At 41.6% G+C, this 24896-nt stretch overlaps 2 protein-coding genes across 2 annotated transcripts in view; both read left to right on the top strand.

Annotated features, from left to right (window-relative positions):
• ESYT1 (extended synaptotagmin 1) overlaps nt 1–2993 on the top strand; it is a 70152-nt gene extending 67159 nt beyond the window's left edge. The window contains exon 31 of the mRNA XM_026680049.2: nt 631–2993. Within this exon, the coding sequence (XP_026535834.1) occupies nt 631–664 (34 nt within the window). The 3' untranslated portion in view covers nt 665–2993. The remainder of the gene's footprint in view (nt 1–630) is intronic.
• A 5956-nt stretch (nt 2994–8949) lies between these two features.
• LOC113420205 (myosin light polypeptide 6-like) lies at nt 8950–24493 on the top strand. The gene is made up of 7 exons (XM_026680050.2): nt 8950–9240; nt 15020–15047; nt 18544–18687; nt 21216–21389; nt 22050–22127; nt 23187–23229; nt 24177–24493. Exons 1-6 carry the CDS (start codon nt 9052–9054, stop codon nt 23213–23215), a joined length of 642 nt encoding a protein of 213 aa, XP_026535835.1. The 5' UTR covers nt 8950–9051; the 3' UTR covers nt 23216–23229; nt 24177–24493.
• The last annotated feature ends 403 nt before the right edge of the window (nt 24494–24896 follow it).

The raw sequence follows: 24896 nt of genomic DNA, 5'->3' as shown, positions 1-24896 counted from the left end.
AACACAAATAAAAAAGCAATAGCAATAGACTTAGACTTATATACCGCTTCACAGTGCTTTTACAGTCCTCTCTAAGCGGTTTACAGAGTCAGCCTATTGCCCCCCCAGCAATTTGGGTCCTCATTTTACCCACCTCGGAAGGATGGAAGGCTGAGTCAACCTGGAGCCTAGTGGGATTCAAACTGCCACATTGTAGGCAGCTGGCTGCAGAAGTAGCTTGCAGTACTGCACTCTAACCACTGCGCCACAGGGGCTCCATGCCAGTTTTGGGCAAAAAAACATTGCAAAATGCAGTCACATGACCGCTGGATGCCCCAAGCAGGCCTAAATGCAGCCCCAGTTCCAAGTCTCCAAAGTGCAGTTGTGTGACTCTGTGTGTGAGACTGTGACTTCAGAACTTTGAATCCAGGTCATACGTACCACCCAAGTAGGGCTGTTGAAACTTTCAATGGTTGCTAAGTGACAGATTGTAAGCTGAGGATTACCCATACATAAGAATGTGGGAGAACGAGAAGCAGAGATTCTGCTTTCCCCGGGCAACTTGGTTGACAACTTGAGATGGCTTTCTTGGGATTTTTATTTTTTCCCTCTCTCTCCCAAAGATCAGAAAAGGCTTTGCTTATCTTGCAGGTACGATTTAAAAGATGACAAAAGCAGCTCCTAGTTTCCATAGTGCCTCCACGATCCAAGGACTTGAGTTGGCATGAAGACCCCTTAACCACCACCACTGCTGCCGCCATCCTTCACTGCAAGATTCCAGGCTCATCTTCCGCTGGATGGGCTTTTTCAGTGTTGTTTGCTTTCTCAAGCAATCGTAGAATTGTGTTTCTTAAATCTTCTTTTTTCCGTGCGGAACCAATAGGGGTAGAGAAATCGCCCCTGATTGGATGTTTTTTTGAAGGGAAGATAGACACATTCTGCATTCACTTTGCATGCTTCTCTTAGCACTGAAAACCATACGCTGCCTTTCTTTTGACCAAAGAAATGGGCTCTTTTCATTTTCATATTTTTTTAAATTTTTCTCTTGGGGATGGTGTTCCTTATAGCTGTCTTGCAAGCTGTTGCTTTCAGCAGCTAAAAAGACCCAAGGGCTGCCTTAAAGTGAAATTGGGGCATTAGGTGAAAAGATACAAGACAACCTGGAGGGTCCAAGTATTTCTCCTGGAAGATAATGGGCAAATGACCTCCTTTGAAACAAAGGTTTTCAAATAGGGCCAGGGCCGTCTTCAAATAGGAGAAGGATCAGTTATTTAGCAAGGGAACATAGTGGTGATAAAGGAGATTAGGGTTCTTGTCCTAACTGTCCTAGTAAGGTTGTCAAATGCCATTTTCTGGAACAAGGGAACAAGAAAAGTGGAGAAATGCAGTGGGGAAACAATTATTATTTGCAATGTTTATATTTTTCCCACATTGGGGGAATCCATGCCTGAGCACTATGCATTTAGCTGACACTCCAAGAGGGGTATCCCATCCCATCTCTTTGCAAATCCTCATGAACTGTGATAGCAGGTGATAATCTTACCATGCCTTTCTTGTTCTTTCTGCTTCCTGAATTTTTAAAATCGAATCCGTTTGTGTTTTCTTCTCGGCTTGTCCCACTCTGTGCAGCCAATCTAAAAGGGCAGGTTGCTTTCATAGAGTTATCTTTATGGATGCCGTTGCTCTAGTTGCTGCTTTTAACATGAATGTTGTTTGGTGCCTTCTTGCATTCAGGTCTTTGATCTGGTGCTGAGAGCAAAGCTCTCCAGCTACACCAAGTTCTAGGACGGTGTGCATGCTGTAGCAAGGAAATTCTTAAATCTGTGCTCCAAAACAGATTTACAAAGCCTCTCTACCTATATACAGCGATATTTGCATGATCTGCATTTTGATGACTTCCTTTGTACAGTAAGGAGGAAGATCGGTACAGAAACTGTGAGGAGATGATGCTTCAAGGAACCACAAAAATCACAAGAAACGAGATGGCCAGAAAAGACTTGTGCTGATTTCCAAGTTATATGGCATGATTTTTCTTAACTAGCATGGATAAATTTTTAAGATTTGCTACTGGGCTTTCCACATATGTAAAACTAAAGCATTTTAACTTGTTTTTCCCCCACTGATAAATCACTGCTTGCAAAATTGCAACACTGCGCCATACAATGCCACTTTGGCAGGGGTGGCAGCTGAGTTGAATTCCTCTTTAAAATTAAATTTAAAAAAACCAACTATTTTTATCCCACTCATCCCACCAATTCTCCTCTGGTGGGGAAAATGCGTGTGCAGCCTGCTCCTGGCATGACTTAGCAGCTGCATTGGGGTTGGCTTTGTAGAAGTTTGTTTTTTGTGGTCTTGTTATGAAAAGGAACGTAACCGTGTGTTATGTTTTAGAGTGAATTTTAAAAATCATAGCTCGTAGCCCTTAGAAGCCAAATCCCACTAAGATGCCTGATGGTAGAAGTTGAATTCTTCTCCTGTTCTGGGTCTTACAAGGTGGAGCTGGTGGGCGACTCTGGAAAGCAAGAAAAGATGGACTTCCCAAAACTTGGCTGTCCTATCTTGATGTTCTGTTCCACTGAGCAGATTCTCTCCCAATTACCCCCCCACACATACACACACTCCGTCAAATTCCCAATCGCTCTCCATGCATTTCTTCTATTCACACACCGTTGCCTCTCATCTCTGGGGGGGGGGGGGGAAGAACCCTAAGGCCACTCTTTGTAATTTATAAATAGATTTTTAAAAATTGCTTATATCTCTTTGTACAATCATAGCGAATGTATCGGACACAACAAATACACCTCTCCACTGGATCTGGTGGTGCCGCCCCCACAGGTTTGCTGGCAGAGTCTGCCTGTTGGGGGTTGAATCACCCACTGCCTTCCATCATGCCAAACCGAGCTTGCCGTCTTCTTCAAGCAGTCTTTACCATGCAAGCGTGTTTCTGGCTCTTTGTGCCTTTCATAGCCACTGCTGTAATTTGTTGTAGCAAATAAACAAAGAGGAAAATGTGATCATGCTTCATAAGGCTTTATTTGACCCCCTCTGCCTCCAAAGGGATGGAAAGAAGGAAGCTGAGGAATTAAGACAGCATTGTGAGCCTTTCAAAACTTTCAAAACACTTTGCCAACGTTTGAACTGTTGCCTCATGTTTGGGCAACATGGTTCAAAGAAGAGGGCAAAATACATTTACAGATATTTTCATCCAATGGTTAGGTTGCTTCCTGCACTGTGTTCCTCACCTTTTATGATGTGGGTGAAGAGCCAGCTTTGGGTACAAGACAAGTACAATTTATATATGGCAAGTTGTTCCTAATACTTTTACTGTGAGTGACTGCAGCTTATGTGCCCAGCAGATTAATTGCCCTACCTTGGATTAATTACAGTAATCACTGATTACCATTCCCAATGTTTTTAAAATGGACACAAAGGCAGACCTTTCTACTATAAAAAGGCCTGTTTAGAGGCATCGTATAAGGCCCAACATCTGCATAATCCTTTCTCTCCTACTGCCACCACAGGTGGAGGTTATTCAAGGAACAGCTGAAACCTGAGCACGGGCAGGATATTGTTAGATAGCTTAAAGCTACTCTTATTGCTATTGCTCTTACTAGCCAACCCCACTGCATAACCTTTTTTAAAAAAAAATCTACAGAAAAACATTTATTGAAAAAGCTGATATTGGGAGAAGTCATCCATCTATGGCTGACATGTGCCAATTGTTCCATTTTATTGCAGAGCAACAGCTGATTGTATGGCAAAAATAGGATGGTGCTAGTCTGAAAAAAAGATACGATATTATTTAAAATTTGGCTATTGAGCTATATTGCCATTCTTTTATTAATAAGGAAAGATGGCATTAAAATCATGTATTTACATTTGCATTGATGAAAACCCATTCTGAATTTCTGATATCAGAAAGTTTGATATACTGGACAACATTGCTTAATGAATTACTATATTATGGTACTCCCTACTTTGATCCAAAATTAGAAAATTTAAATAATGCATGAAGTTTGAGGATCTGAATTCTAGAAGTAGGAACCTATTTTAGTTATTTAAAATTCTTACTACCCTACATCAGCTCTATCTAATTAGCTCTTTAGTGAAAAGTCTGTCTTATCTGACTAGTGTTGGACAATAAAGATTTTGCTTTTTGGGTATATCTTGCAGATTTTTGGCTGCTAATCACAAAAATAATCTAATTTATCATGGCTAGTTTTTATAGAAATCTTCAGTTTTTACACAATGGCAGTGTACACCCTTCAGTACATGTTGGCAATGTTCATACATGAAAGAAACATGAAAACATAGAATTGCTGTTGAAGCACACCCATTACAGCAAGTACGTACAACTGGATTATCTGTGGAGCAACTGGAATCCATCAATGCTGGTTGACTAATGTTGGACACTGCAGTGAGATGCATCAGACATGGAGTATAAAAATCAGCAGTAAAATACTTTTGGCCCTGTTGAATTCATGCAGCATGTCAGAAACAGGCAATTAAATACCTTATAGTCATTAAAAGTTAATTCCATATTTCTAAATATTCCCACACGATACAGTCATTCTGAAATTATATTTGTGTTCAGTTTGAAGAGGGCTATTGTCATTGCCAAAAGTTTTTCAGGAAGCAAAACTTGTGGAAAAAAATTATTGTCCATCAGAAACTGCATGGCACACATTTCACTTCCTGAGATTGCCTGTTCACTTTCCCCTTCTCGTTAATCTTACTCATTAGTCATTTTGATACATTAATGCTCAGTTCATTGCATGACACTTGAGTACACAAGAGCTTAATGACATCATGCGCATCTTTCAGCTCTCATTACTCTGAAAACATCAGCATTCACTTCCTACCTATTCCAACATAAAGGAAATGCCTGAATGTATTTGACAGAGTTTAAAATAGTGTAATTTCTCTTGAGAACAGTATATCTATGGCTTAGCTAGCTGGAACTGCTGCAATTTCTTTGATGTATACAGATAATGCATGCATTTTGTTCTGCGGCTGGCATGATGTCAAAGCAGGTGACTTAATTCCTATTCTGTAAGGAAAGAGGATATGTGCCCTTTAACAGGAGCCCCACCCCCCAATTTCTACTTAGTAAGAACCTTGCCAGAATAATCCCCACCCCTTTCCATGTCTACCCTGAAGGTCATCTTCTCCCAAACTGGCATCCCAACACTTAGCTAGCTTGGTGTCAATACTTGGAAGCAAGTCCAGTTTCTAGTACTGAGGTCCAACCTTGAGTTCTGACCTTGAGTTCTCTGCATCTCTTCTTACTGATGGTACATCTCGCAAATAGAACAAACTCAAGAACAATCTGCAACAGTGCTACAACATGATCTCCAGATAAGAGGAGCCAGTGTTGTTGATGCTTGCTTATCAGGAGTAAGACATGGAACCATTCGTTTAGCGATGATTCAAAGTTACAACAGCAGTGAAAAAAGTGACCTATGGCCGATCCTCACACTTAAAACCATTGCAGCATCCACAGAATCGTGATCAAAATTCAGATAGCAACAGCACTTATATACTGATCTACAGTGCTGTATAGCACTCTGAACAGTTTACAGAGTCAGCATATTGCTCCCAACAATCTGGGTCCTCATTTTACCGACTTCGGAAGGACAGAAGGCTGAGAACCTTGAACCAGCCAGGATCAAACTCCTGGCTATGAGCAGAGTTAGCCTACAATACCACATTCTAATCATTGCACCACCAGGGCTTATGTGATGACCCGGGGCGTGGCACAAAAGTAACACAGTCACATAAGCAAGAAAAGTCCCTTGAATACCTCCAACTTTGCCCCCAATGTCCAGTTACCTTCGGCTGGAGAAAAAACTCTCCCAAGAGCAGTCTTTAAGTGGAGGAAATTCAGTCCGAAAACAAAGTACATATAAACTGTAAATAAAAATCCACACAAACCACGCTGCAGCAATTAATTGGACAGGGCAGGATAAGGAATTGACGACTTCAAAGGCCAACAAAACACACACAGTTGGGAAGACACCAGATAAGCCTCGACAATAAAAGATAACTCACGATTTGCTTCCCACAAGTTGCTGTGCTCAATCTCCCTTTTTAAACACTGTGTTCCTAGCTGCAGCTAATGAAGGGAATCAGGGCCCTTTCCTCCCCATAAGCCACACAACTCATGTTGCTCTCTTCTCCGTTCCTCCATGCGTGCCCTAGGATGAAGAGGGGCTGGGCTTGGGTTTTCCAAATTCCCTCTACCTTGCTTTACCTCTCCCCTGCTCTGTCCAGCTGGACTTTGCCCTTCCCCAGTTTCTTCCACAGCCACCGGAGCCACACTCCCACTCCCTGTCAGCTGCTCAGCCTACCCCTCCAAATCAGATTCCGACAGGGGCATGACAGCTTAGATGCTTTGCAGCTGCCATGCATTTAAGATGGTTGCTGTGTCCCAGAGTCACATGATTTCCATTTGCAACCTTTTCAGCTGGTTTCCAGCAAGCAAAGACAATGGGAAAAGCCAGATTTGCTAAATGACTGCATGATTCACTTAAGAGGTGATTTGCTTAACAAACGTGGCAAAAAAAAGGCTTTAAAATTAAAACTAGGCACAACTGACCACCTTGCTTAGCAACAGAAATTATGGTCCCAACAGTGGCCATAAGTCAAGGATGACTTGCAAATCTTGTTTGCATTAATAGCACCTATGTGAATGTATAATCCCTGCAATAACTGGTTGTATACATAGATAGGGAGCTGGTAGTTTTCCAGATGTTGCTTAATTGCAACACAGCCAATTCAGCCATCCTAACAAAGGATAGGGGATGCTATGAACAGCAGTTCAGTGACATCTGGAGAGCTAAGTTCCTGTGTAGGATGTATCATATTGAGGAAAGTGGGAATGTGCAGGAATTGACTTGTTTTTGGTTTCTAGTACATCTGCAGGGAGGCATGATGGACGTTGCCTTCCCCAGCTGCAAAACATATCTAATGGACAGCAGGTTACATTTATATATCTGTAAAAGGAAATAATCACCAGTCACTCTTCGGCTGCCTTTCATCAGACTGACAGATGTTGGCATCACTTTCTCCCTCACCTGTCAAATGCTGCCAAGAATCCATGGAAGTCCATAACAAAATAATAATATGTTTGTTTAAGAAAAAAAAAAACTGAGGGATGTCAGCACAGGCCTAAATCTCCTTTAATAAGCGTTGTAATAGAAAGTAGTAGAGAATGTGGAAGAGGCTCTTCTGACAGGACAAGTGGGGTCATCATTAAATCCTCCGCCTAGCTCTCAGCTGTCCAGTCTTGTTAGCTTAGATGGCTGAGTGATTTGTTTGGAGCAGGCATCTGAACACTGCAAAAGTGTTCATTAGCGATTCCTTGTGACTGGGACCTAGGGCAGGCAATTCATGGCTTCATTTAACCTTGTGGTGAGTAACCTGTGACTCTAAGGCCGCGGGCCCATTTTAACACTCCTTGGGATCCTTTCCAACTATGACCACTGAAAATCTACAGCCCAGTTCCCTAGCACTGGACCGCTAAAGTCCTAACTGAAAAACAATCAAGTTACCAATAGCAGCTCCTGCTATGTAGAGGTCTTTTTTTAAAAAAACCGCAGGGAAGGAAGCCCATAAAGCTTGTGTAATGTACCTAACAAAATTTATAATTCTGCCTATTAACCATCTGAATTGATTTTCACATCTTCCAATTATGCTTAGAGTGCCATTTATATAATCCCAAATTAGCCTAACATATCTTGAAGATGCTGAAACTGGAAAGGCTACCATTACTACAAGGAGGAGGAGGAGGAGGAGGAGGGGGACGAACCAAGCAGGTACAGCCTTCTTTGGGCACAGAGTATAATTGAACTATGAGCAATGTGACCCCTTTCCTGAAGTGAGGATAGATCCAGAAGGACCAGATCAAAATTCAATTGAAATGTAAATTCAACAAATAAAGTATAATAAGCTCAAGGGAGCTTCCCTTTCTTTTCTTTTATTCCACAATCAGCAATCCTTTGTGGAGGTCTGGGCTCCAATGGCTCTTTCTGGCTAACAGTCTGAACACCAATTTCCCCAGATCTAGTCCAAAACTTTAACCCCTACACACTCCACTGGCTCTTTAGCCTCTGCATATTCCGAATTTTCCATTCTTTTCAGGTTCTCTACCTAGGCTAATATTTGCATGCAAATATTCCTGCGTGCCACAGTTCGGCTGCAAAAAAGTCATATGATTCGCTAAAACATTTGTTATATATTTGTGCCAAACAAAGTATCCACCAATTATTTCCACCCAAGCCCAACAAGTGTTCTTTTCTTCACTTCTGTCCCTGAATTTGCAAAACAGAGAACATGATGCTTACGGGGCTAATCAGGGAACAAGGATTCTAAAATGTTTTCCAGCTTTAAGTACTGTATGTTGCTACTGTTTCCCACCTCTGTTTCGTGATAAAGGAGTAGCCATGATTTTGGTGCCAAGACAGAAAGAAGGCTGGGGTGGAGGGGAGCCCAGTACAAGAATGACACAGCATCCCTCTTGAATAAGTAAGCCTTTGGCAGCTCCTCACCCTCTGCAATTGGGACAGAAGAAATCATTTATTTAGAATATCAAGTAATCCAACCCATCTGCATTTAAGTAGAAGCCCCCCCCCCCTCCAATCACCCACCCAGCCACTTCACTGCCGTTTGCCTTCTGCTAGCCAGGATGGCTGGTGCAGAGAGCCAGAGGTTTTTGCTGAATGAGTTGGCTGGCTGGCTGGCTGGCTAGGTGCCACGGCCACGCAGACAGAGCCAAGGCCTGGCTGCTCAGAGAGGATGCTTAGCTGTAGCAAAGCCTTTGGAGATTGTTCCATCTTGAATGAAGGGAGGACCCAGCATTGCTGAAGGGGACTGAGCTTCCCATTTTTAGATGCATTCCCACTCCGTATGCAGCAATTCCTCTCGGGCTGACATCATTGTATTGACAGGACTATTTAAGCTGACCCAGGACAGACAGAAAGAGCTTGAGCTTTGGGACCTCGCCTCACACGTGCTGCTCCTGCTGCTGGCTGTGCCCTCTGCTCTGTTTTCCCCAGGAGACTCCCCAGCAACATGCCCCCCAAGAAGGACGTCCCTGTGAAGCGGCCGGTAGCCCCACCTGCCAAACCAGCTGCTAAACCAGCCGGGCCAAAGCCAGGATTCCTGGCAGGTAAAAGCAAAGTGCCAGAAACAGCCCCGGCGCCACCAGCACCAGCACCAGAGAAGCCCAAGGAGCTGCCCATCGACCTTTCCAAAGTGGTGGTAAGTGAGGCCTGGAGGAAGAGTGAAGCTGCAGGGAACCCATTTCTTCCAAAAGGAAGGAGGACGCAACAGCCTCCATCTTAGGTCCTTTTCTCTCCCTCAAAAGCAATGCCTCAAGATCGCTGTATAAGCGTTCAACTGAGGGATGTGACACCCCAGAACCAGGCATGGGAAGAATAAACACACTAATAATTGGCAGTAAATATTTCAGATATGAAGTGTAGAGAGACTTGATCACAATTGGGACAAGCAACTCGGTCATTAAACAAAGTGGTGGCTAAAGTGAAACCGCAACTATGCTTATTATTTTACTTTAGCTTTCCTTTGCTTTACACATCTGCAAAGGTCATACATGTGAGGATTGGTTACAAAGTTACATTTTCATCACCTTCACAACTGCAAACAGTTGTTATATGAGACAGGCACTAAAGGAGGAGACTACTTATAATCACATTATTAGGAGGAGGTGACTAAAGAAAGAATACATCCTGATTTAGAAGCCGTTTATAACTCTGTTCCATTGATTTTATTCATCTTGCTGGATATAAATGTCAGAGTAACAACTGCGTTTGAGTTTGAGTGATTTCTTCAGGCAAGATGGAGGCAACAGTGCTTAGGAAAGTTAAAGTGGTTTGAGAAGGGCATCACTTCCCATGTTTTGTTCATTGTTTCCCTTCTCTAGTCATCAGGTTTTGTTAAATTTTAAAATGCAAAATCTCTTTATCAGAGGTAAAATAAACACATGGAGCATGAACAGAAATATCTTTTTCAACCCACTAGATTTTGCGGGCAGGGAGAAATCAAATATATCTCCCTCTAACCTGACATGATGTATTTTTCAACATGTCTACCATAGTTTCTTTCGAAAATTGGGCAGAACAGCTGACAGTTTCAGAGCAAACATTGACTGTTCCAGGGCCTGCTTGCTTAAGAGAGAAGAAAACAGCTAACTTATGCATATCTACCAGACATCATCCTTCATGGTCCTTCTCTAGATTCTGGACTACAGCCTCCATCAGCTCTGGCCCTGATGGTTAGGAGTAATGGTAGGCACCACCACGGGAGCTTTGTAGTACCTTCAAGAACAGCAACTACTCCTATAAATAACTAAGAATCAGGCAAATGTCAGATGCAAACTAAACCATTATTTTTCTATATGCAAAATTATTGCTAAATTCTGATGTTCATTTTGTGAGGACTCTGTCTTCCTTTAACTCGACTTGCTATCTCTCCACTGGAAGCAGTTTGGTTTCTCCTAGGAGTTCAAGTAGCTTCTGAATTTCCTGTGACATTTCAAAATAATTTATTTTAGCTGTAGTCCTCATTTCTCAGAAAAACAATTGAGCCACTTTCTGAAATTAATTTTTTGTGGGACAGGAAGTTACAAAGTTGGTGGTACAAGGAGAATGAGAGAGTTATAATAAACAGACATTTCCCTAAAGACGTTTTGAGTTCCCTTTGTAATTTGTAAGGTAAAAAAGAGATTTCGTTTTCACTTAAAAATTACAAGCATAAAATTCGATGGCTGTTTGTGCCTTTGAATTTTTGTGCAGCTGATTGTGTCCCTTTATTACATTCTAGATAAGTTAACCTTGCTTACTTAATATATCTCACTTGAATTGGAATAACAGATGCCACAGAAAATTATATGAATACAATGGCATAACTGTTTCAGTGGTGGGATTCAAATTTTTTTACCACCGGTTCTGTGGGCGTGGCTTGGTGGGCATGGCTTGGTGGCGTGGCAGGGGAAGGACACTGTAAAATCTCCATTCCCACCCCACTCCTGGGGAAGGTTACTGGAAAATCCCCATTCCCTCCACACCCCACTAACCTGCTTTCCAGCTCCATTCTCCTGTGCAGGGCAACAAAAAAAGACCCAGCCAATCAGCTGGGACTCGGGAGGCAGAGAATAGATGGGGGCGGGGCCAGTCAGAGGTGGTATTTGCTGGTTCTCTGAATTACTCAAAATTTCCACTATCGGTTCTCCAGAACTGGTCAGAACATGCTGAGTATCACCTCTGAACTGTTTGCTTCTCAAGGCATCTGGCTAGGCAAAATTAGAAAGAGAAGAGAATGCTGAACTGATCTTTAACTTGAGCTGAACACCCAAATCAATTGAATAAAATATACAAATAGTAAAAGTATTTGTATCTATCTGTAGAAACAAAGACTGCTATCCTTTTCTCTTTCTTTCTTTCTTTCTTTTATACAAGATTTATACAAATTCCTGTTTAATTTTTGTCTGTATGTATACATTAAATGACAAAGAATGACTATTAAGAATTCTAAAACAAGATCAGGAACAAATTATTATACATAAGTTCAACTGCAAGTAAGAACCTGGATCTTCCTTCTGGTCTCAGTCCCTTGTACCAATGGCCAGGCTGCTACACCAAGAAAGTCCAACAGTTTTACTATATATAATGTTAGCTTTGATTTGAAATTTGTTTTAGTGTACAAATCTTATTTCTTGGTCTCTACATTGGACTAAATATTAACCACGATAGGTTTCTGAGTTTAGACGTTTGGGAGTCCCTCACCTACTTTTAAGCAACCATGGGTGTTTTGTGGGTAGGAAAAAGAAATAGATTAACTTCCATTGCTGACTGCTTTCTGCAAACAAATCACCACAGGCTTTTTTGGGGGGGGAGTGGTTTAGTAGCAGATGTTGTTTCTGGTGGGTATTATGATGCTCTTAAATTTAGGTATGGTTCAATCCCATTGTACCATAGAGGTTTTAGTTTTAATTATAGTTCTATTCATTTGGGGGTGTACTATGGATGCTTAATTCTAAATGCACTATCATTATGGCAGTATGCAAGGCTGAACAAGAAATGAGTAAAGTCATTTCCCTATCATAACAAGACCTCTGCTGTCAGCCAATGATGATTGGGAACACTGGCTAGCTAAGGTTAGCGGGAGAAAGGGGTGAGATAAATTTAGCAATTGAAAGGGCTCTTGTTATTTTAAAGACAGGTCCAAACAGCAGGCGCACTAGTCTGGTATTTGGTCTGCGTGCTTAGGAAGCCAGGACAGAGACAGGTGGCCAGCAACAGGGAGGAGGCTTAGCATAAGAGTGCAGTTATTTCAATCCTACCTCTGTAGCCCTGCTTTGCTGGGATGCCACCTTCTGAAAGCGGTAGATCAAGTTGCGAGAGGACCGGAGCGTTCAACCAAAAGCCATGTCCTTGTCATGCTTCAGGATTCCCGAAACAGTGAGGTAGGGGTTCCAATTAGGATACCAAACCTAGAGCAAATGCAAAGATGTACTTCAACGCGTAGTTACAACAGTGTTTTTCAATCTTAGCACCTTTAAAATGTGTGGGTTCCAACTCTTAAGATCAGGCAGAAGATATTTTCTCTAGATCAGTATTTCTCAACGGTGGTCATTCTAAGCTGTGTGGACTTCAAATCCCAGAATTCCCCAGTCAGCAATGCTGGCTGGGGAATTCTGGGAGTTGAAGTCCACACATGTAAAAGTTACAAGGTTGAGAAATATTGAGCTATGGATAAGTTCTCAGAGATTATCAGACTCAGGGCCCCTTCAACCCCAACAGTATCATGGCAGGGTTGTATTGCTCATTGCCCTCCAAACCAACCAAATGCTTCAGCTCAAATTTTCAACTAGAAATAGTATTATATTGCAAATAAATAGTAGGAATGCAAATGCACAATAATAATTTGTCCATTAATACACACAATACAGCTAAACATTCAAAGCCTTTCATACCTTGCTTAATTAGGCCACCAGTACGGTGCTTTGAGAATTTTTCTTTTGGGTCAATTTATTGGCGGGAATGAAAACACAAGGGAGGAAGAGCGACTTAGCCTACTTCACACCCTGTGGCAAAAGGGTTGAAAGGATTCACATCATAAATTCTCCTTTGCTCTCTGACTGCAGTGGGACCATTGTGAATGGGCTTCCTAGAACAACACCAGCTACTCAAGAAAATGCATACTTCGTTCTCACGCTCCGACATGCATTCATATTTTATCCTACAGAACTTATAGAAGGTTTAGGGCAAGGAAATAATTCACCACGTTGCGGGGAGGGGGACAAACAGTTAATTATGTTCATTTACTACATTTTATTTACTAGCTTTTAAAAATCCTGCCATTACTATTTTTATAAATTATTGAAGGCAATCAACACATTTAATATCCCTTCCTTCTCCTATTTTCCACACAATAACCCTGTGAGGTAAGGGGGGCTGAGAGACAGGGACTGGCCCAGCCAGTTTTCATGCCTAAGGCCGGGGTGGGATTCTACCAGTTTGCACCTCTTCGCTAGAACCGGTTGTTAACATTCTAAGCAGTTCGGTTGTTAGAAGAAATTGCTGGCCTAATCCTGTAAGGAAGGCAGGAAGGAAACATTCTGGTGTTGCTTACAGAAACTGTCTCTCCGTTAACCCTTATTACATTCTTGGCAGGACTAGACTTCCTGTCTCAGGAACCTCTCTGGAGTTTTTTTCCCCTCCTTTGCTGGTACTTTGCTTGTGTGGAGTGACCATTCAAAGTTACAATGGCACTGAAAAAAGTGACTTACGACCATTTTTCACACTTACGACTGTTGAGGCATCCCCACAGTCACGAGAGGCCAGTCGAGGAGATGCGTGCCTCGATGTGAGTGATGTTGAGTTGGCCACACCCAGCCAATAACATGACCACCAAGCCATGCCCACCAACTAAGCCATGCCCACAGAACTGGTTGTTAAAAAATTTGAATCCCACCCCTGGCCTAAGGTGACACTAGAACTCAGAGCCTTCTGGTTTTTAGCATAGTATCTTAACCACTAGACTAGTGGTGGCTAACCTTTTTGGGCTCCTGTGTCGAAAATTGTGCATCTAGTCAGCACCCAGAAGGCAATCTGCGTGCCCCACATGCCCCTGCACATGCGTGTGCAACCCCCCAGGTGTACTGCAGATCTCTGCGCATGCACGCACAATCCCCCTGCACATCATGCATCTCTGCGTATGCACATGCATCTCCCATGCATCCGCGCACCCCATGCATGCACGTCAGATATCCAACCATCAGCTGTCAGGTGGGTGGCACGTGCGCATGCGCGGTGGGGCTCTTCTGAGCGACCTCTTGCGTGCTGGCAGACATGGCTCTGTGCCACGTCCAGCACGCGTGCCATAGGTTCACCATCATGGCACTAGACCAAAATGGCTCTCATCTTACAGCTGAGAAGGGTAAGACTATAAACAGGTAAATAAAAATAATAAGGATTGCACAATTTTATACATAACATATGACATCATAAAGTACTTTTTCAGTCAAACACTGAGATGCCCTATTTTTTTAAAAAAATATCCTCAATGCTTGTCGCTCTGTGTCTTTAGAACTAAGAGTTTAAATTGTAAAAAAAAAACAAGATGCTTTGATGAGCAGAGTTCATTTATTTTAAAGAGGCAGCAAATGAAACACCTCCTCTAACCAAGCCTTAAAAAATTGTCCTCCTTCTATGAAACTACTGGTCAGTTTAGAAGAAATGAGCCAAGGTGAAAAACTGAAATCTGTCTCTCTCACACACACACTGTCTGTCACAAGTTCCACATTAAAGTTTAATTTGAATTTTGGACTCTGGAACTTCAATAATTACCTAAAGAACAATGTCAGTTCTAAAGCTTGTTATTAAAACAGTAGCACTTCACTAATAGTGGGATTGATGAACATGAAAGCATCTTGGCCAGTTTCATTTTTTTTTTAATTATAAGAATTTATGCTTGTTCTGATAAATGACATAATTTCCTACCTCTTTATTATTTCTAGATTGAGTTCACCAAAGAGCAGTTGGAAGGTGAGTTACTTCTGTGTCACTGGCCACCAAGAGACTTGGATTTATTTTACCATATATTTATGGATAAACAAACATAAACATAAGCAAATGTGCAAGCAATCATTAGTATAATATAACAGACAACTTTACAACAAACAAAATGTAACAAAATGACTACTTGGACTTGATTCCTAAGATTATACACAAATGTTAAGAGAAATGATCTTAGGGAAGGTTAGCTTTGTATCTGTATGAAATATCTCGTTTATCCCATCTCATCCCTTGAACGTACTTCCACCATTATGTCTGATTTAATCAGATCCATGCAGACCTGAATTTTTCTGTAAATGTCGGTTATAATTCAGAAAAGATTGGATTCATATTTTATTCCTGTTGGATCCAATGCAGCCAGATGTAATGGAATGTGTAAATGACTTCGGGGAAACAGAGGAAAAGATGCTGTCTGGGTAACAATCAGGCAAGAAAGTCAGGAGCCTCAACGGCTTAACAATCAGACCAAAAAAAAACTTAGGAAAGACTTGCAGTTAAAAGTGGCAGCAGGAAGTTTGTACTTTCAGACTTGCAAGATATTGTTAATGTAGTCTTACAAGAACACTTTATTTATAAGTAAGATATAAATACCTTTTTCAGCTCTACAAAAAAGACCAGACTAAAAACTAAGACCATATAGATCAATATTGGGTTTATTATAACAGAGTCTTGCAAGTCTTCCTGCATACATTGTTCTTCCCCCTCCCTATCTTGTGTGAAGAAAAAAATAAATAATTAAGAATCCTTCTTGCAACAAACATCTCAGGCTTTAGGATGCTAGTCTGTCAGGGTTCTGGCGATAGCCCTAATGAAATCATGAGCCTCGAGCCAAGCTTCAAAGAAAACTCAAAAAGATTTATTAGGAGCAACATGCCGGCATTAACTTAAATGAAGCCAACTCTGGCATACATAATTCAGTCACCTGTGACCCTGTTTCCCCCCTCCCCGCTGGGTGTATCATAAATCAAATTCTCCAATAAAACACTGTCATGGGCTGGGTGTCATCAATCGTGTTCTCCAATGAAAGATTTTCATGGCCAGAAGATCCGGTAGCCTAGCTACAATCTTTTTAAAATAATGGTGGAATGTACTTCTGGTTTTATTGCCGTACTGCTCCTTCATATTTCCACACACACACCCTTGTTTATGGCAACTTGAAAACAGGCATAGGAATGTTTTACGAGTTGACATCGTCTTTGACTCATGACCACAACTGAACTCAAATTTTCTGTTGCTAAGCAAGACATTTGTTAAGTGAATTTTGCCGCATCTTACAATCTTTCTTGCCGCAGTTGTTAAGTGAACCAGATGTGAAGTTAGTAATGCAGTTGTTAAGTGAATCTGGCTTCCCCATTTACTCTGCTTGTCAAAAGGTTGCAAAAAGCTGATCACATGATCCTAGGACACTGCAACCATCATAAATATGAGTCAGTTGCCAAACATCTGAATTTTGTTCATGGGACTGTGGGGATGCTGTTGTTAAGTTTGAAAAATGATCATAAGTCATTTTTTTTCAGTGCCGCTGTAACTTTGAACAGTCACTAAAAGAACTGTTGTAAGTTGAGAACTACCTGTATGACTCCCTTTGAATTTTTTTTCTGGTCTCTCCTAAATATGAGAGCACTTTCAAATGACAGTACCTCTTTACTAAGGAGTCTGACTTGCTTGGCGGGCTCATCCTCACATCCTTCAAGCTATACCACCAGCAGCAAATCCTCACAATGTTGTGAACCGTGACACAATGGTCTGCCACAGCAACAAATGATGTTACACATTGTCACATCTCCAACCTACCATGAAGGTAGCCTCAATTCATCTTTAGCTGTTTGAGTTTAAAAGCAATGTTTTCTTCCTTGCTGTATGAATGTCCCATGATGCCTCATTGATGACATAGGTAACGACCCCATCGGAGGCTGAGATCCACCCAGCTCCTCTGGCCCATCCCATCCCTCCCGTCAGTTGCTAAGTTCTGACTTCATAGCCATTTGGTTTCTATTACTAGAGAGTCCTAATGATCTGGCTCCCACAGCTGTGTTTCTCCAAGGAGAAATGCCCTGGAGAAGCATTATGCTGGCTCTTAACAGCCATAGGTTTAATGCTCTTTTGGAAGAATCTGTAAACAAGTGTCACTTAGCCAATCTGTCACTATAGCCTGAGCCTGCCCACTCCTACCCTCAACACGTGTTAAGGAGAGGGAGAGTTGGCTGCTTTTCCCATTGGCAGGACAGGTGACACTGAATGGGACACAGCAAATGTATCCCCTATTAACATTGCAAAGGACAGAAACCGTCACCAGTCTTGCTAACAAAAGCAGAAGAGATCAGCTGGGATTATGGAAACAATGCCACACACTTTTGGGCCAGCTTGGAGAAGAAAAACTTGCGGGGGGGGGGGGGGGGGGGGGGGGGGGGGGGGGGGGGGGGGGGGGGGGGGGGGGGGAGGGGGGGGGGGGGGGGCCGTGGGTTTTTTTTGGGGGGGGGGGGGGGGGGGGGGGGGGGGGGGGGGGGGGGGGGGGGGGGGGGGGGGGGGGGGGGGGGGGGGGGGGGGGGGGGGGGGGGGGGGGGGGGGGGGGGGGGGGGGGGGGGGGGGGGGGGGGGGGGGGGGTTGGGGGGGGGGGGGGGGGGGGGGGGGGGGGGGGGGGGGGGGGGGGGGGGGGGGGGGGGGGGGGGGGGGGGGGGGGGGGGGGGGGGGGGGGGGGGGGGGGGGGGGGGGGGGGGGGGGAAAAACAGAATCTTCATTAACATAGCCAGGAAGAAAAAGCCTTTTTAATTTATCTTAGAACTGAAATTTTGCTATAAAATAGAAACAGGGGGGGGGGGGGGGGGGGGGGGGGGGGGGGGGGGGGGGGGGGGGGGGGGGGGGGGGGGGGGGGGGGGGGGGGGGGGGGGGGGGGGGGGGGGGGGGGGGGGGGGGGGGGGGGGGGGGGGGGGGGGGGGGGGGGGGGGGCCTGCTTAATTAACTTCATTATTAGAGAGAGTTAGGTACCATATAAAAATCTAAACTTGGCTCTCTTACCTGAAGAACAACGTCTGAGTGCTCTAACAGGGTGAAATGGAAAGGATCAATTCACCAATAACAACATCCCAGAAACAAGGCGACGATGCCCCTTGGAAAGATCACTTGAGATCCTTTGTATTTTAAAAGAATAGCCAAACCCTTCCAGATCACCATCTTCATCTCTCTATGGTAGATCTATCTCAAACAGAGCTTGCCGTTAGAAAGGAAGCCTCCTTCTAATTGACTATGATTGACAGAAATTGGGCAGGCAGATGTTGCAGATGGCAGTGTCCAGTTTCTGAGGATTACATGTGTTTTTTAGGATTACATCTGAATCCTCTAGTTGACACTGGCAGGAGCACAAGCTTGACACTTTATCTCCATCAAACTGCCACCCCCCCCCCCCGCCCCCTTGCAGCTCTCCATTTCAGAGGCCACATCACTGAAAAATTATATCTGATCTTTCTAGATTACAAGGAAGCCTTTGGGCTCTTTGATCGGGTCGGCGATGGTAAAATCCAACTGAGCCAGTGTGGAGATCTGATGAGGGCACTGGGCCAGAATCCTACTAATGCTGAAATCCGGAAAGTCCTGGGACATCCAAAGCTTGATGGTAAGTCATCTCTGCTTTACCATGTGCAGGGAAAAATATAATACAGTATGACCACAGGATGGCAGCAGATTCCAGATTTTAGGGATCATATTGGAACATTCAGCCTTCATTTAAGAACATAACCTTTGTAGTTAGGAATATACAGCTGGAAAATGTGGGTTATGTAGTTCCTTTGATGAAGGAAAAACTCTGTCTTCTTGTGACTTAACTATAATCTGATCTACAGAAATCAACAAGCCATGATTTCTGATGTATAGGAATACCTATAAGCTCTGTTACAATTATTAGAAGCATGCAGCCATTCTTCTTGAACATGCTAGGAACCTGCAACACATTCATTCATGAATAAATAAATCAGTGTAATTATAGTGTAATTTATATTTGCAAGAATATGTTTAAAAAACTGGACCAACAGTTAGTTGAATGAAACGTAATGGCCTACAGTTCATTATACAACTCATCAGTCTATTAACACAATTGAAAAAGTCCAGAAATATTTTACAAGAAGAGTTATCTGCTCCACTACTCATTGAAGAATACCTTATGCTACCAGACTTGAAACTCTAGACCTAGAAAATTTAGAACTACACCACCTCCGGTCCGATCTTAATATAGCATATAAAATCATACATTGCAATGTCCTACCTGCAAATGAATATTTCAGCTTTAATCATAACAATTCAAGAGCACACAATAGATACAAACTCAAGGTTAACTGAACCAAACTTGACTGCAGAAAATACGACTTCAGCAACAGAGTGGTCAATGTCTGGAATACTCTACCTGACTCTGTGGTTTCTTCCCCAAACCCCCAAAACTTTAACCTTAGACTCTCTACTATTGACCTCACCCCCTTCCTAAGAGGCCTGTAGGGAGCATGCATAAGCGCATCAATCGTGCCTACCGTCCCTGTCCTGTTGTTTCTTTTTATTTTTCTTATAAGTATCTATCTCATGTATTCAAAACTATGTTTATTCTTATACCTGTATCTTGTAAGCGATTGACAAATCAAATAAATACTAAAAAAAAACTAAATAATGCTAAACAGAAGTAGTAGTCTATGTATCACAGTAGTTGAGGTCAGGAATTATGCTAAACTGAAATTAAATTCAGCAAAATGCGTGAACTCAGGCAATGTGATTAAGAGGGATTTAAAAATGTAATTGTATATACTCTTCCCTATACTGAACACATACTCTAAATTAAGTGCATAATATAATCTAAAAAATATAGTGTATCAAAGATAGAGTATGTTTTCCTAATTTAATTTGCATTTAAAATTTACATTTTTCAAACTATTTGGATTTCAAGAGTTCAGACTGAAAAATTACAGCAGTAAAAAAAGTGGTAGGCCAGTTTGGCATAGAACTTAAACTGGGATGCTGTGAGTTTTAGTGTATCTCAGGCACAAAGCCCGTTTAGGTGATCTTTGGCCATCCCACTCTTTTAGCTCTGGGAAGCAAGCAAGGGCAAACCATTTCCAAAATCTTGCCAAGAAAACTACAGAGACTCCTCCAGGCAGATGCCTGGAGTCAACACTAACTCAAAATTGCAAGACTGGCAGTTGTGCAGGACATGAACACATCCTGGAAACTGGAAGAGCATTAGTTGCTTCTTTATTGTATTATGCTTTCAGCATATTTTTAATTGTACTCTGCTAGTCAAGCTAGCAGTGCCAGACCAGCACAATCCAAGAAAAAGAATACAGAAGTACGGAAGGGACTTGAGGTCTTGTAGTCTAACCCACTGCTCAAGCAGGAGACCCTGTACTATATATGACATACATGCATACATACATACATACATACATACATACATACACACACACACACACACACAAGTCTATACCATAAACCTATACACCCTATACCCTATAAAAAGAGGTATCTGTAGGACAGAAATGTCCCTTCTCCCAACAGCTCAGTATATGTCAGTTTCTATATTCATTTATTAATATAAATAAAATAATTTTATATTCAGTTCATAAATTAAAAGGTACAGTGCAATGTTGGCTTGTCTCTTAGGATAGTGAATGATCCCAGCCACAGCTCTGCAATTCACCGATTTCAAAGAGGAAAGTTAGTTGTATCTGCTGGGTCTTCTTCAAGCCGATGAGCCTTTTCTGGAGATGGTTGGCCTTTAAGGAGATGCCATGTGACATGACTGGAGCGTCCCAGCGCGTTATCCCCTTTCCTCCTTTGAATCTGGGTTACGTGTGTAGCTCTACAATACAGGGATAACAGGGTGGGAAAATGAATGCTTCTTCTCTGTGGTGGCGCAGTGGTTAGAGTGCAGTACTGCACACTGCTTCTGCTGACTGCCAGCTGCCTGCAATTTGGCAGTTCGAATCTCACCAGGCTCAAGGTTGACTCAGCCTTCCATCCTTCCGAGGTGGGGAAAATGAAGACCCAGACTGTTGGGGGCAATAGGCTGACTCTGTAAACCACTTAGAGAGGCTGCAAAGCATTATAAAACGGTGTACAAGTCTAAGTGCTATTCCTATTTTGCATCTTCTCTTCCTCCACCAGAGCTGAATTCTAAACGGGTGGAGTTTGAAGAGTTCCTGCCAATGCTGCAGACAGTTGCCAAGAACAAAGATCAAGGCACTTATGAAGATTATGTGGAGGGGCTCAGAGTGTTTGATAAGGAGGGCAACGGAACCATAATGGGGGCGGAATTGCGCCATGTCCTTGCCACACTGGGTAAGTACTGTATACAATCCCTGCCACCACCACCATCACGAAAAGTCATTAAAAAGCATTACATGGGGAATTTGCCACAGCCTGGAGCCCAAAAGAACTTCCAAACAAGAAAAACATCAACTTAAGCTACAGCTACATCAATTTGCTTCCTTTAGAAAGCCACTAATCAATAAACATCAGTGTTCTCCTGATCTCTTTTAACATTGGTTGTAATCCACAAGTAATTTGGATGCTTTGTCCCTTTAATGTTAATATTAGCTCTGTTGTAATGTCCAGTGAATTATCCTTTCTCCACTGATAAGGGCTCTTCTCATTCGATTTACTTTAAAAAAAATCAGATGAAATTTGTGTTTTAGTTGTAAAGTGGCATTAGCTTATAAAGGCCTTTTTTTTTAAAAAAAGTGAAATGTTTGCTTGTCTACAAAACAGTAAAGCCCTTTGTGTTGTGTGTTTTTGATGTTACCTGATTTTGCCAACATTTTGCTTTTTTCTTGTGTTTTTCTTGTGTTTTTCCTAAAATTTTTTATTCTAATTCTTTTTTTACTTTTTTTATATTTACTTCTTCCAGTTGCTAGGATTTGGGTGGGGGGGAAGGGTGTACAAATCTAATGACTATATTGATGACAGATAAACCATCTTCTTTTTTATTATTTTTTTTAGGTGAGAAAATGACAGAAGAAGAAGTGGATACTCTATTAGCAGGGCATGAAGATGCTAATGGTTGCATTAATTATGAAGGTAAGATGTTATTATGTGTGTTGTTAGTTGAGAGGTTGTGCAAGATATTTGGTTCAGTTTGATCCTACAAAAACGTCAGAACATCCACATCTGACAGGCAAATAAGCCCGAAAAATAGTGAACGTTGGAAGATTCTTGTTTTCATATAACATTGTATAAATAGAAAACCACTTATGGATTTTTTTGTACAAAGTATAAAAAATGAACATGATCTATGTTTTGATAATTGGATTAGCTAGTTTTTAGAAAGAAGAGAATCATAGATTTTATAGATTAACAGAATTGGAAGGGACCTTGTAGGTCATCTAGTCCAACCACCCCACCCAAGCAGGAGATCCTACACCATTTCTGACAAATGGCAGTCCAATCTCTTCTTGAAAGCATCACGATGCAACTTTGGAGAAAAAGGACTATTTATAATTGTATTTATAACTATTGTGAAGAAAACTATAAGCCATTTTATAGCCTTTTTCATTGTATTATATTTTTCTTTTGTAATACTTCTACTTTTGTCTTTCTTGGGCTTTTGTTTTTCTATTTGATTTTTCTTTTTTCCTCATTACTTTTCATCAGTTTGTACTAGTTTTTAACTTCAATAAAATTATACTGCATATAAAACATTGCATAAGCATGGAATACTAATACTGTGCTGATATGGGATCTGTGTATCCACCAGTGCTGATGTAGATGTCAGAATTACCTAAAGGTTAGCAATAGGATTTGTTATTCCTGTTATTTATTAAAAATTGGGCCAGGTGTATTTTTAAAAAAAAAACAATCTAAAAGAAAATTATCAGATGTAATGTCTGCTATTCCAGTGATGTTTGCATTTTATCACAATGTATATAAGCTAGTTGTTGTATGAAAATAAATTAAAATGGTATGTGGTAATAGTTTAAAACCAACTTCTATCTGTCATCAGCCTGAAACAACTACAGTACAATAGAAGGGATGGTTACTGCCTCAAGTTAAAACATTTTATGTGAAAATGTCCTGGGACAAAAATTAACCACAGTGGGTGATTTTAATCTCTTAAATTCTCTCCTTTCTTTCTCACAGCATTTGTCAAACATATCATGGCAAGCTGAGCTGGAATCTATGAGTAAGTGCAGTATTTCCAAGCATCATTTATATTCTGGTTTGATAGGAGCTCCCCCTTTTCCCTCCTTCCTAAATAAGATTCTTCTCCACAGCTTTTTCACAGGCAATCCTTCATCTGTTCTTTACATATCCCAGAATATTTTATTGCCACTGCAAGCCATGTTATTCAAACTGTACACACACAGTTAGGCAAAACTTGCCAGGACACTGTTTTCTACCATATTCCTGAACATTGTAACATAATATGAGTTATTGGATCCAACAATTCTTACCAAATGTGTGACGTTCATTAATAAAAGTAGTTATTAGAATGCTTGGTGATTAAAAACCAAAGATTTCCATATTGATCCATGACAGAGTAAAATATCGGCACAGTAAAAGTAATCCTTGACTTACAACCAGAACTGAGCCCAAACTTTCTATTGTTAAGTGAGACATTTGTGAAGTGAGTTTTGCCCACTTTATGACATTTCTTGCCACAATTGTTAAATGTATCACTGCAGTTATGTTAGTAATGAGGTTGTGAACCTCCATTGATTTTGTTTGTCAGAAGTCGCAAAAGGTGATCACATGACCTTGAGACACTGCAACCATCATAAATATGAGCCAGTTGGCCAAGCATCTGAATCTTGATCATGTGACCATGGGGGATGCTTCAATAGTTGTGTGAAAAACAGTCATAAGTCACTTTTTTCAGTGCCGCTGTAACTTTGAATGTCACTAAACAAAATACTGTAAGTCGAGGACTGTCTACCGCATATAACATATTCTATAATAGAAAGAATGCAGTAAAATAGAAATATGATTATATGGTTGATCAAAAATAAATATTGAGGAATTTCACCATTGTCATTTTTTTTCTGAAGGGACACCTGTGCCTTCTTTTAGTAAGTATTGTCAAACTTTGAACTTAGGTTCACGAGAGACAAATATTCTCTTTCTTCACAGACAGGGCTGCTCAAGATGCTTTTCTTCAGGTACAACTCCTCAGTCTACTGTCCTCAAGGGGGTCACTTTCTCCTATTTTCTACATTTGTATACATACACACAATCTGCAACATTTTTCCTGGCATAGACTGTAAAGATATCTTTATAAATACTGAATTGGTGAAACGTCAGTACATCAGTCAGTGATTATCTATGGAACCAAAAGGGAGCAGCAGCAGCAAATTTCACAATTTTTGTCTGAAGAAACCCACTTGCTTACATCATCTGACTCTACAAACTACTCATTTTTCTAAACAATAAAGTTTTTGATTTTCAGATGTTCTGATTTCTTGATTTGTCATTTTCTTCCAAGCACTGAGGTAAGGCAAGGAGAGCCTGCTTAATGTCCAAGGTGTACACAATCATTTTGAAAAGGGTGGGGCAGAGGGCAGGATCTAAGAATTTTCTTGCATATCTGAGTCAGTGTTTTAGAACAAAATACAGAACCACAGATTATTTAAATACCGTAGCTAGGTTATGTTAAAACCCAAACCCATTGGGACAAAATTCTTAATCATCTTTTGCATTTTCTATTAGCTTAGGGGAATTTAGGTTTCTTCTCAAACCCAAAAAAGTTGGAAGTTCAAGTTCAATTTTGACCTCCAGATCTCCAGGCACAGAAAGGGGGGACTAGAGTGGCCCTAAAATCTATACCATCCATACACCTTTCCCCCCTATTGT

The sequence above is a fragment of the Notechis scutatus genome, chromosome 2 (assembly GCF_049901735.1).
Source record: "Notechis scutatus isolate UNSWTSFEM ecotype Mainland chromosome 2, rNotScu1.2, whole genome shotgun sequence".
In the NCBI taxonomy this organism is placed as follows: Eukaryota; Metazoa; Chordata; class Lepidosauria; order Squamata; family Elapidae; genus Notechis; species Notechis scutatus.
The sequence above is the reverse complement of the archived record's forward strand: the minus strand, read 5'-3'. Positions and strand labels throughout refer to the sequence as shown.